The 14291-nt window shown below is 39.2% G+C and overlaps 1 protein-coding gene across 1 annotated transcript in view; it reads right to left on the reverse strand.

Moving 5' to 3' along the window:
• DEUP1 (deuterosome assembly protein 1) overlaps positions 1-14291 on the reverse strand; it is a 112580-nt gene that overhangs the window by 57012 nt on the left and 41277 nt on the right. The window contains exons 4-6 of the mRNA XM_004708961.2: positions 13086-13220; positions 5712-5825; positions 2947-3192 (exon numbers count right to left, since the gene is read on the reverse strand). Of these exons, the coding sequence (XP_004709018.1) occupies positions 2947-3192; positions 5712-5825; positions 13086-13220 (495 nt within the window). The remainder of the gene's footprint in view (positions 1-2946; positions 3193-5711; positions 5826-13085; positions 13221-14291) is intronic.

Genomic DNA, 14291 nt, shown 5'->3' on the forward strand with positions numbered 1-14291 from the left:
GTTCATTGAATCTAAACCGATGTAGTTTTGGAACTGATAAGCTTTCACTTCAAGTTCAAGTCAATTGTTGGCCAACATGGGTGTGAATATTCAGGAACATGATTCTTTAGTGCTTGATTCAGCTTTTGGAACATTTTCAAGTTTGGAGTATGCAAATTTCCTTTTTCATTGGTAAATTTTAGAAATCTAAGTACATAGTAGATATTTCTGATGAATACTTAGCATCTAAACTGAGATGTGCTACAAATAGAAAATTCTGATTTTGAAAACTTACTATAAAACAAACAAAAAATAACCTTAATAATTTTTATATTGATTACAGGTTGAAATGATAATATTTTGGATATCTATTGGGTTAAATAAAATAGATCATGAATGTTAATTTTGCCCCCTTTTCACATGGTAACTAGGAAATTTTAATTTATTTGTGGCTTACATTATATTTCTATGGGGTGGTGTTTAAGATTTTAATGATATGTTAACAAGCAAAAATAAACTCAATTTTGTAACATAGGTACTAGAGAAATGCAGACATTTAATCATTAACCTTTAATGGGAAATATTGCACATTGTAAAAATGTGAGTGTAGTGTAGCACGGTAAGCAAATATCTGCAATGAAATTAATATGTATAACGACACATTTCAAGGTTGTAGAAAAACAAGTGAGAAGATGTGATTCATGTGAAAATTAAGATGCATCTGGCATGAAACTATGCTGTAAACTAGAGAAAATTTTATATACAGTAAGTGACAGAGATTCAAATGAAATGGCTGTCTTCTTGAATTCACATGCAAGGTATAAACTATTTTGAAAAGAGAAGAGAAACGTCATTCCAAATACAAATACTGGTTATGGTATTGCATTTATCGCTCATGATTCCTAGTTTGTAAAATGTAAATATTTTAAAAACAAGTACATAGCTCATCTGTTTAGAAAGTTGCCCTGTAGTTTGAAGAATCAGTGGTTTTATATCTACAAATTAAGTATAAGATAGTCAATAATTAATACCATCTCAGTATTTGTCTTAAAGCAAAAAATTAAAATACAAGCAACATTTAGAAATAAAACAAACTGGAACTCAATATATGCATTGTTTTGGGTATTTCCCCCCTAAATGGTTTAAAAAATAATTAATATTTTTCAAGGACTAAAAATTGTGCCTTGAATTTTTGAACCCAAATATGTGTATGCGGGTGTGTGTGTGTGTGTGTGTGTGTGTGTGTATGTCTGTGTGTATAATATGCTCCAGAATAGTTTGGTTTGTTTCTTTAACAAGCGTAATTCTTTTTCAAACTACAAAATGCAGATTCTTAGTTTAAATTTAATAATGCTTCCAAGAAAGGGAACAGAAACAGAGGCTTTTTCTACGAATGCAGGTGTTAAGAGTAGCAATTTCTATTCTCCAAGTGGGTCAAAGACACAGCTGAGCCTTAGCCCCCAAAAGAATGTTCTTTAACACTAGAAATGAGTCCAAATTGAATTCTGCTCAAGGAGATTAGACGGGGCTGATGTGAAGGACTTGATAACTGGACTAGCTACTGAAATATATGTTTCAGGCAAGCTAAAGAGAACAGAGAAGAATGGGCCTCAGTAGAGAATTCTACTCAGGGTTAAGAAGATCTCATGAGTATAGGGTGAGCTGAAGTCCAGGGCTAATGTTCAGGGAGTACCAGGAAAGCAATCTCCTTATTTGTTGGATAGTCAGCAAAGCAAGACAGCTGCAGAATATAGTTCTCTTCTCCTTGGGGCCACTTACCTATCTCCAGGGGCGTCATGGGAGGCAAACGGAGATCAAGATCTTCACTGGCACTCCAGCTCAAACAGGAGGGGTGGGTGGGGGTGGCTGGCAAGATAACCACCGGAAGCCACTTGGACATCCTCTAGGACCGAAGGTGCTAATCTCATTGATAGTGACCAAAACAGGGGTGGGGGAGGTTCTTTCTGCATCTGTTCCATGTCTAGCAACTTTATGGCTTTTTGACTGATTAGTATTTGTGGTTTGGCTTGTGTTGTTTGCTTACCCAGATCTATGTTATTACATATACCAGAATCTCGTTACACACACACACACACACACACACACACACACACGCACACATACGCACGCACGCACACATACGCACACACGCACCCATACGCACGCACGCACAGGAAGCTGGAGTTGGAAATGGGGAGTGGAGGAAGGATGGGCGCCTTTCTCTTTGAAATACCAGAGAATGAGAGAAGCTGGGAGCCTTGTGCTTGTGCTCTTATGTTCTTGCAGGGATTGGAACAGAGAAGAAAAGGTCAAAGCACTAATCTCACATACCAGCCACAGAAAACACATCAGAAGCGTTGGCCCTGGACTAAGAAATGGCCCCGGGAGTTGAAGTAACAGAATACGTACATAGCAAGAATGTGTAGATAGCGACACTTCACTAATACACCGTGGCAAACCAAAGTGCATTAGTGGGCTTGTTGGATTGTCAAGTGAGAATGACAGACACTGACGGAGCTGAGTCTACGTTTCACTGACAGTGGGTGCTCCCATGGTTCTTTGCGGAAGGTAGCAATCATAAATCCCATGGAATGATCCCCCATGCCTCCCATTGGGGGGGATTTAATTGTTGATTTTCTGGATCTCTAACCCAGAAGTCCTGTGAGTCAAGAGAAGCAAGGTCAGACAACAGCGCGGTCGGAGGGTGGTTGTGATACAGCTTTTCGACATAGAAATCTGAAAGTGAGTGCTGTTGAACGTCACTGATAACACATCACTGTCATGCCATCACAGGACCAGAGTGCACGCTAGTGGGCTAAGGTACTTAAGGCATTGCTAAATTATCAAGCGAGAATGAATGGGGTTTACACGTGCAACAGAAAATTAGTTTCCAAATCTACATGTGTTGAGCCACCATTATAAGCACATGGGTAATATCAGTTGAAAATAAACATAATAAACCTTCACCTGGCACTGTCTTTGGTACATTTTCAGTTCTTGTAAGAGCTTATGATTTTCATCTTGTAGTTTATTTCGGCTTAGTGCGATTTCACTCACAGCTGATTTTAATTTCTCAATAATGAACTCATCTCCTTCACTGGTTTCACAAGCAGGAGGATCTGGCTCACCCACCAGCCGAGGAATTTCAGGGCCAGTGTCTTCTGCACACTGCTTTTTACCATTGAGTTGAGTTTGGTAACTTTGTGCCTGTTTCTGAGAAATAGGAAAACCATGTCGATTAATGAAAAAATATCACAGAGAATCTTACATGAAGTTTAAGGATGACAGACAAGGATTAGGAGAAGGACTTTAAACTTGTTATTAGATTATACAATTTGGTCCTTTGTAATTCAGGTTTGTGATTGACCTAAAACTGTGATCTCAGTTTAAGGACAGAACATGTCTTTTTATAATTGAGAGCAAAGATGCAGAGTCTGAGCAGGGGGCTAGGAGTTGGGAAGTCTAGTTAAGCAAGAAGAAAAATCTAAAAGCTATAAAGTATGGTAGACAATGATGGATCCAGTAAGAAATAGTTGAAAATGTCTCAATGACAAAAATAACTGAATAAAGTAAAAACAATCAGATTGTTGGGAAAACTTTCCAGCGTATATAACAAGGGATAATAATTTCTGATGTACAAAAATATATATGAATCAGTAAAAGACAAATAACACAAATACAAGTGGGTAAAATTTATGATCAGGCAATTCACAGAAGAGGAAATGAGAAAGGTTAATTAGCATAGGAAGAGAGGCTTAGAGTTACAAGTAGCCAGGGCGATATAAAGCAAATCAAGCTGATATTCCCTTATGTCCAATAAATTGGTAAAAAAAAAATAGGACTGAAAACATTCCATCCTGGTCAGAGTATGGGTATTCATAAATTATAAACTACTGTAACTTTTGGGGTGACATAATAATCGATTCAAAAACAAAACAAAAAGAACAACAAAAAACAGCCCCCTGCCTTTGAGTGGATTTGGCCTCATAGTGACCTTTGTAGGACAGGGTAGAATGCTCCTGGGGGTTTTGGAGGCTTTAAACCTTTATAGGAGTAGACAGACTCATCTTTCTCTGTGGAGCAGCTGATGGGTTTGAACCACTGAACTTGTGATTACCAGGTCAATTTGAAGGTACAGACCTTTGGTGAGAAAACCAATTTGGGACTTTTGCCTAAAACTGTGTACTCTCTCATTCTCCCTGTCACCGAGTCGATGCCAGCTCATAATGACTCTATAGGACAAGGTAGAACAGTCCCTGTGCATTTCGGAGATTATAACTACGTGAGCAGAAAGCGCCCCCCCCCTCCCCCGTTTCTCCCTCAGAGCAGCTGGTAGTTTTGAACTTCTGATCTTGCAGATTGCCGTTCAGTGAGTAACCACCAGGGCTGCACAACATGTACCAGTATTTAAAAATGTATACACAAAGATATGACAATATTGGAGCAGCAAAGAAATAGATCAACTTTAATTTTCACCAGTAGGGAATTGATTGATGGGAAGAATGATGGTACAGCCCTACACTGTGAAAACATATGCAGAGTTTTCTGCAGTGACTTGAAAGGATGTCCATGGTTTATAGTAAGTGAAAAAGCAAAATTTAAAAAGAACAATATGTAACTAATGCACACATTTTTTATACAGATAAAAGAAAAAGTAGAAAAGTATGAAAACACCAAATTGTTCACAGTGTTTACATTAAATGCGTTAGAATGGAAAGTAATTAATTGTACATTAGTTTGTTGAATTCATATTATCTATAACATACAATCAAATAACAAAAATAAATAAGTACATTAAGTGGATGAAAAGCTCAATTGGTTTCTTAATGGCTTTAACAAAACCTCCTCACTCCTTAGCCAAATCTTTAAAGTTTATTTCTGTCTGGATCCAACTTTTCCAGGTTTACTGCCTACTGCCCGGTCTCCCTGTCCTGAAGAACTCCCAGCTGACGGGTCTCCCCCTTCCTGCCAAGTAGTCATCCTGCGCTTCCTGCTTCAGCGACTTTCCTCCTGGTATGTCTAACATCTGGAATACATTCATTTCTCCTTGTTGCAAAATGTATTTCTTCAACGTGCAAGTCAAGTATCGCCCCTGTTGGAGGATACTGATACAGTATCTCATCCCCTATTTTTCTCTTAGTCATCTAAACCCCAAGAGGATTGGGAATTTTCCCCAAGGACTTGTTATTAATATTCTGTAACCATGTACATACATGGGGTCCCTGGGGGTACAGACAACTAATGTGCCGGTAGCCCAGAGTCTGATGGCTAGAATCTATCCAGAGTGTCTCAGAAGAAAGGCTTGTGGATCTACTTCCAAACAAATCATTCATTCAAAATCCTGTGGAGTCTAGTTCTACACAAAGGGTTCCCTGGAAACAGAACCAACTTGGAGGCAACTAGTTTAGTCTGATTATATACATACTTGTCTAGGCTCGGAGGTTCCAAGTTTAAGCACGTTTAGATTCTCCAAATTTCGATTTTATAGGCACACATAAAAGGATATATTTGGTGACACAGTACCACCCTTTGAGACATGGAGACTAAAGTGAATTCACTGTTACAGTGATTTCATACAGTGTGACTTTCCTCCGTTTTGAACCTACTCTGGTTAAGCTATTCTCCCTCGGTTGGCATTTCTCTCTATAAGCAGATTACATGCTGAATGACAAAGATACTAACATTGAACTTTTCATTTCTTCTTATTTAGAGAATATTGTTAGAGAATGTACCTGAAATTGATTACACTTCTCAGATAATAATTTCTGCTGAGCATCTAAAGAAACCAGATGCGTCTGATACAGTATCTCTTGCTTGTCCCATTCTCTTGACTTCGCTCTAAATTCCTTTTAAAAGGGGAATGAACATCCATTGAAGCAAATTATTCACTTGGAAGCACAGTGAATGCAGCTGCCCCCACCTTGTACAGCCTCATTCTGAGAGACAAAAAGTCTATTGTATCACAGAAACAAACAAAACAAGTATCGATTCACTCATCTTGGATTATTACTAGATGTAGTCATCCCTCGGCCTCTGTGGGTGGGTGGGGATTGGTTCTAGGACCGCCACAGACATCAAAATCCACAGGTGTTCAAATACTTTATATAAAATGGCATTGTAATATTTGCATATAAGCTATGCACACCCTCCTGTGTACCTTTAATTATCTCTAGATTATTTGTGGTGCCATGTGAAACCTACTACGATGTAAATGGCATGTAAATGACATGTAAATAGCACTTCTTACTCCCTCTTAGCTTCAGAGGGATGGCTTTGGCCACTTCATTGTTTCCTCTCACCCAGTGTTTCTGATCTGAGGTTGGCTGTGTTCACAGATTGGGAATCATAGACACAAAGGGCCAACTGCATGCCATTTATGTTACAAAAATATGGAATTTGGACTTAAACATTTTCTTTGTTAAAAATGTAAAATGCCTTTCTGGCAGCAAACGTTGGCTATTAATAGGAACCTTCAAACAACTCTGCATCAACCGCTTCTTCCTTTCTTCTGGGGGCTGATACCAGTTTCCTCTACTTACACAGCCATGGAACCTGTCCCCTGGCCTTTTAGGGGATGGCGCTTGGGCTTATTTCATGAGCTTGCCCCCTTTGGAAGCTACCATCCAAGATGAGTAGCCCCTGTGGTGCAGTGGGTGCTGCATTGGGCTGCCAATGGAAAGGCCAGCAGCAGGAAAGCAGCAGCTACTCCGTGTAAGAAAGACAGGACTGAGTACTCCTGTAAAGAGTTATAGTCTCCGAATCCCACAGGGGCAGTTCTGCCCTGTCCTATGGGGCCGGTTGTGAGCTGGAGTTGACTTGATGGCATTGAGTGGGATCCACGATGAAACCATGGTCAAGTTAGTGTTCAGAACCACAAAACTAGCTCAGCCCTCCTTTTGCTCGTACCCAGTAGACCAGTGCTCAGCTGGGAAGAAAGTGATGGCATCCGCCTAACACAGTATGCTAAGTTGTTCAGGATTTTGCTCAAGAAGTATATTCATGGAACATAATTATTAGTTTATAACTTATTCACTGAAGAAGATATGGCTTTGGTGGCATCCAAACTGAACTTCACTGCTTCTCAACTTTATCAAGAGCTGGCCATTGTATCTTATCCTCTATACAGGATGTAAGCAACTTAAACGTATGGATATCTTACTACTGTATACTTTATTACTTTTGTACTACTCACAGTACCTGGAAAAGAGTGGGCACCATTTATATTACATGAACATAAAACAAAAGTATAATCTTAATATTTCCCACAATCTAGCTATTTTTCCTACAGTTTGCAAAGAAAATGGCACAGTTGAAATAAATTTCACAGCAACTAAGCCCATGGCCATATATCACTGCACATAGATAGCTATATGGCTGGAATGACAGCTATATCCAGTCATCGACGACTTATTAATATTTATTGAGCACCATTGTCTACTAGTGCCAGAGCTTAGTGTCCACCAGGGACTGGGATGTAGAACTAGGAGAAAAGAGAATTTTGAAATATTTCATGATGAAAAGAACCCATTTTTGAAAGAAACTTTAATGTAGAAGAAATGTACATATAAACAAATTTTACTCTATGAAAGTGAAAACATGGTATCAGATAAGAAGTAAGCAGAGGATTTTGTGGTTATTTCAGCCACCTTGAGAACACAAACAATTCAAGACAATCGATTTGGCCCAAGGGATTTATATTATTTTGAAGATGGAAGATGGCTGAAATGACTGGATCAAAAACATAATGATTTAGAGAAAACTACATCTCCCTTAAACTGGGAAGAATATGGTATTACATTCTTTTTCCATAGAAATGATTTTAAAGGACATTTTGGAAATTTGTAGGCTTGCTTCACTCACAGTTTTGGGTCTTTTGGATTTATAAAATGAAACATCTCAGTATCTACACACATTCAAGGAAGTCCAGTAAACACAACTATTATTCAAATGTACACACTAACCACTAAAGCTAGTGATGGAGACAGTGAAGAATTCTATCAATTTCTTCAAATACACTCTGCAATGAAGATGCATTGATACCTATTGGCAATTGACAACTGGCATTGATACCTGTTGGCAAAAGTTGGAAATGGAAAGAACAGTAGTTGAAAAATATGTCCTTGGTGATAGAAATGAAGGTGGAGATGGTAGGGCAGAATTCCGTAAGACTAGTGACTTCTCCATTGCAAATGCCCCCCCCCCCAACAACATAAAGGGCCTGCACTAGGTGGACTACATACGAATCAAATTGACTACAACTGTGTGAACAGACCATGAAGATGCTCAGTCGTCAGCCAAAACCAGGCCAGGGGTCACATGTGGAACAGAACAACAATGGCTTATATACAAGTTCAAGTTCAAGAAAAGGAAACCAAGTCCATAAGAGCCAAAATAAAATATTGAGTAGAACCCACCTGAATTCGGAGACTCAAGAAAATATTTGACTAATTGAACACTAATGACTGAAGGAAGACCTGATAAGTTATGGGATGACATTGAAAACATCATATATAAAGCAAATAGCCATTAAAAAGGCAGGAAAGAAAGCATAAAAGTGGATGTCAGAAAAATCTCTGAAACTTGCTCTTGAATGTAGAACAGATAAAGTGAATGGAAGAAATAAAGTAAGAGTTGAACACAAGATTTCAAAGGGTAACTTGAGAAGAGAAAGTATTAAAATGAGCCATGCAAGGAGGGTGGAGGGAGAGTGGGTAGGAAAGAGGGAACCGATTACAAGGAACTATATGTGACCTCCTCCCTGGGGGACAGACAACCGAAAAGTGGGTGAAGGGAGACGTCGGACAGGGCAAGATATGACAAAATACCAATTTATAAACTATCAAGGGCTCATGAGGGAGGGGGGAGTGGGGAGGGAGGGGAAAAATGAGGACCTAATGTCGGGGGTTTAAGTGGAGAGAAAATGTTTTGAGAATGATGTACAAATGTGCTTTACACAATTGATGTGTGTATGGATTGCGATAACAGTTGTATGAGCCCCTAATAAAATGTTTTAAAAAATAAAAATTTTAAAAAAGCAAAAAAGGAAGAGTGTGCTCAGTATACCTCAAGCAAAAGGAAAGGAAGAGACAAAAAAAATTCTTGAATTGCAATGTTAAAGGTGCTTATGTGCAAAATATTGAATGATACAGGAAGCATCAAATGACAATGACAATGGAAGGAATACACAGAGTCATTGTAATGAAAATAACTGGTCAATATTCAACCATTTGAAGAGGCAGCATATGATCAAAAACTGATGGTATTCAATGAAGATGTGCAATCTGCACTGAAGGCATGAATGAAAAACAAGACTCCAGGAATTGATGGAATGCCAATTGAAATGTTTCAACAAGCTGATACAACACTGGAAACACTCACAGATTTATGCCCAGAAATTTGTAAGACAGCCAACTTGCCAACTGACTGGAAGAGATCTATATTTATGCTCTTTCCAAAGACACATGCCTCAATACAATCTGGTAATTATCAAACAATATCATTAATATCACATGCAAGTAAAGTTGTGTTGAATATACAGGCGGGCACCCCCCACACCAAATGGCAAAAAGCTACGGCCAGCAGAACTTTTGCAGTACCCATTTTCCCGGCTAATCAGGCATCAAGCTACACACTCTGAGCTAGTGCTGTCAGTGGTGTCTCCTGGGAATGTTTCTCTGGTCACAGTGACGTTTTTCGAAACAGCAGTTTTCACTCGAACCTTGTTTTTTGTGATGGCCAATTTAGGAGACCAGCGTGCGGCTATGAAATTTTGTTTTCTGCTTGGGAAATTGCAGCAGAAACTGTTGTGATGTTGAACACAGCTTACAAGGACAGCGCTATGGAAAAAACTAAGATGTACAAGTAGTTTTCTTGTTTCAAAAAAGGTGAAATGTCCAGTGTGGGGTGGGAAAAAAAAGGTGAAATGTCGTCTTGTTTCAAGAAAAGCAAAACATCTGTCAACTTCCCAAATGGGGAATTTACAGTTCATTCCACCAGGTCAGAATGTTAAACAAGCTTTCTACTTAGAGATTCTAAAAAGATAGTGTAAAAATGAGAGGGGCTGGTACACCACGCCCCCACAGAAGCAAACCAAGAAGGAAGACGAGAAAGGGATGGTCTAGACCCCACATCAGCGCACCGCGTCCGGGAGGATGGCGTTCCTTGACAGAGCTGCTAAGGCATAGAGAGGACTGTAGGGTCGACAACAGCTTACTGCAACGTACTGCGACAGAGGACAACACTGGGACACAAAACAGGGAGTTAGTCCAGTCTGAACACCTTCCCCACCCCCCCAGTGGGGCGAACCAAGAAGGGAACATAACACATCATCAACGGGAGCAAAACAAAGCCACAAAGCCTCTAAAGAGCCCCCCAAATTATGGTGATCAGACATGCCGCTTTTGGCGGAACAGTCTGATTTTTGGCGTTTTAAAAATGTCCCAATTTTTGGAAAGAATGCATGACAAGCTAGGGAATGGTCTATTTGGTCCATATAGACCAAATTTTTAATCAAGAACTCCACACACACCCCCCACCCCCCGTCAATGGTGTCCCGCTTTAAATCTGGTCACTTTACCCAAAATAGACTTTAGGCTAGGAGGGGCAGCTCTTAGAATTCTACCAGGACCAGTGGGGAGACAGTTATAAAGGTCTAAAAGACCTAGAATGTTTTTTTTAATCATTTTGTTGGGGCTCATATAACTCCTATCATCTTTTTTTTCTTCTCAATGTTTCGTTTTCCTTTTGTTTGGTCTATGTTATTGTTGGTTTGCCTACTTATAGATGGTAGGCATGGGAAGCAAACTCGAGGAGAAAGTAATAGTCTGATAGTCGTCGAAGGACTTGTGGGTCCAAGGAGGCAAGGGAAGGGGGAAGTGAGCAAACAGCACCATAGACATGAGGACAACTAAGGAATTAATGTCAACAAGGAGGAGGTAGAGATCCTGGGGGTGATGGAGCAATAACAATCTAGCAGAGAGGAAGTACTAAGAGGCAGAAGTAGGGCGAGCATGATAGTGGGGCAGGAGGAAGGTAAAAGGAAATAGAGGAACGATCTAGGAAGCAAAGCTATAGATAGCAGTATAAACATAGGTGTGCACTATGTAAATACATTAATTCATAAAAATAGAGGTATTGGCCTATATACATATATTTATATGGCAATACACTGAGATAGTGGACAGACTTCAGGCCTCTGCTCATACCCTCCTCTTTCAATGGAAGAACACGTTGTTCTAACAAACTGGCATTCTGTGATGTTCACCCTTCTGGCACAATCGCTGAAGACAAAATGGGTGCATAAGCAAATGTGGTGAAGAAAGCAGATGGTGCCCAGCTCTTAAAAGATATAGCATCCGGGGGGTCTTAAAGGCTTGAAGTTAAACAAGTGGCCATCTAGCTCAGAAGCAACAAAGCCTACATGGAAGAAGCACACCAGCCTGTGCGAATATGAGGTGTTGTCGAGGTTGGGTAACAGGCATCAGAGGACCCATAAGATAGAGGAAGGAAGGAAGGCAGGCAGGCAGGCAGGCAGGAAGGAAGGAAGGAAGAGACAAGTCAGAGTGCTCCTTAGAAGCAAGGATGGCTTGGCTAGACTTTGTCTCGTGTATTTTGAACATCTTGTCAGCAGAGATGAGTCCCTGGTCAGCAGGTGAAAACTACCAGGCACTACACAAGAGAAAGACGGGACTCTCTACTCCCATAAACACTTACATTCTTGGAAACTCACAGGGGCAGTTCTAACCCTGTCCTCTAGGGTCACTGTAGGTTGGCATCAACTCAATGGCAATGAGGTATTTTGTTTGTTTGTTTTATTTTGAGACCATACACACTCAATTGGAAGTTCCAGGAAATGTCAGATGTGTCTCACACTTTTCCCTACCCAGACAGCTTCTTACAACACCTAAGATAATCATATCGGATCACAAAACCGGTAATAATTAGGTAATACTGAGAATCATAGTCTAGACAAGTTCACATTTTTTGGAAGACACAAGACAAGGCGTTAGTGAGCCTGGAATTTCAGCAATGATGTTAATGAAGCAGGATACAATCTACAGGACTGAGATGTATCCTTAGTCAGTCTCTTTTGATATATAAAGGAGATTAAACAAGTGAGCAGAGATGAGAGGGGCCAGACTACCAACCACCAAGAAAGAAGAGCCTTTGGACTCAGGGTCTTTGTGCTGAGTATCTCCTAGACCCAAGGAAGATAGATGCCAAGGCACATGGAGATCTCCAACCCCACAGATGTTGAATGAAGACAAGCACCTTCCCTCTAGAGTCAGCAAAGAGAAAGCCTTCCCCCAGAGCTGGCACGCTAATAATTTTGAACTTCCAGCTTCCTAAAAGTGTGAGAGAATAAATGCCCTATTTGTCAAAGCAGTGTTTATATTATGGCAACACTAGATAACTAAGTCAGCAGGCAATTAAAGCTACTAATTGAGCAGCACTGGGGAAGTGGCTAAGGTTAGACAAAAGAAATTTATTGTAGATTCTACCTGCTGTTGCATGATCTGTAACAGAGGTACTCAAGAACATAGGGAAGAAAAGTAAGTGGTTTATTTCCCCAAGTTTGGAAATTGCAGAAAGTCCAGGAGCTAAGGAGAAGGGCAGCTATGGAACAGTAGACCTTATTCAGAGCCAGGTTTTATTTTTCAGCAGTTCTGGGTGATATGGGGTCTGCGTTGGAGGGTAACTACCTCTTTAAAGAAAAAACCCTGCAACTTCAAACGTTGTTCTGAAACTGTTAGGAGGCTTCATTGAAATTTAAGTACCTAACAGTTTAAGAGCCATTAAAAGATTTATTAAATATTCACTTTAACTGACCCCAAGGGTGTCCTTCAATTTCACTCAACATTTGCAATTTCTTTGAACTGTTTTTTTGGCTCTCACAAAATGCTGTTATATATAAGATGAATAAATCAAAGTGATGTCTTAATTCACTAAGTGCCTGAAGGGAAGACGAACTAAGAGAATATATTCAATAAAAAGTTGACTTGTAATGGTGTTTGTAACCACTGCCATACAAACCAATGTGCACACTATAGACAAGTAATCCCAAACAACAAGAGTAAAAATCAATCAACTACGAAAATATACCTCACCTCTAGTTTCTCATTCAAGTTGCTTGGTTCAAATGGAATTTCTTCTTTCAGGTTTAGTAATTCTTTCCGTCGAACTTTGTTTTGTTTCATCTGGTGTAATCTCAGTTTTTCAAAGCTATTTGTCAGTTTGGAAAACTGTAAATAACAGATAATGTTAACATTTTACTCTTACCCATTACTTCTAATTTGATTTTATGATAGCTCTTTTTGTGTGTGTGTACCTCTTTGAAAATGTAGTCATGATTTGAAAATGCAGTAATGCTTAAATGTTCCAATTAGTGAAGACAGAATCAGTTATTAAAACTAAATTATTGAAGCTGAGCACGCTTTAGCTTTTATGTAAATTGGGGACTTTATTAATTACACAGTTAAACAATGATTCACTTGATAACTGTTTTGTTTCAGCCATAGGTAGCAAAGCTCACAATATGAAAAACAACAAAAATTTTTTTTTCTTACTTTTATTTAGTGCCATCTTGTGTTGGCAATTTTAATTTCAGTAACTTGATCAATAAAATAATCAACTTATACTTTAATCAATATGAAATTTAAAAGATACAAATGATATAAAAACATGAAAATAAAAGTTTAAATAAATTTAAATAAAACGTATTTAATTCTCCTCTTACCAATAAATCTTTTCATTACATGTACTCTATTTCTCTGACTCCCACCCCCTACCATTTCTTGTTTACCTTCAGATAAAACAGTGGTTCTCAACCTTCCTAATGCCGCGACCCTTTAAAAGTTTCTCATGTTGTGGTGACCCCCCCAATCATAAAATTATTTTCGTTGCTACTTCATAACTGTAATTTCACTACTGCTATGAATTAGGCGACCCCTGTGAGAGGGTTGTTCGACCCCCAGAGGGCTCGTGATCCACAGGTTGAGAACCAATAGATTAAATGCAACGTGATGTATCTGCATCTGTTTGAAAAATTTCGACATAATTATTTTTAAAATCTTAAGCTTTTAATTTGAAGTGGTTACGGAGCCAGAGGAAGATGTAAAACTGTTATATAGAGGTCAAGGGTCCCCTTCAACTCATTTCCCACCATACGCACATAGTACGTATCTATGGTACCATATCAAAACAAGAGAATTGACATAAATACAATATGCGTTTCTGGTTCTATGCTGTTTTATCACACGTGTAGATCTGTGTAGGTGCCTTGGTGGCTCAATGGTTAATGTTCAACTGTTAAC

The sequence above is a fragment of the Echinops telfairi genome, unplaced genomic scaffold (genome assembly GCF_000313985.2).
Source record: "Echinops telfairi isolate 266 unplaced genomic scaffold, ASM31398v2 ScPeMD7_1713;HRSCAF=2227, whole genome shotgun sequence".
NCBI lineage: Eukaryota > Metazoa > Chordata > Mammalia > Afrosoricida > Tenrecidae > Echinops > Echinops telfairi.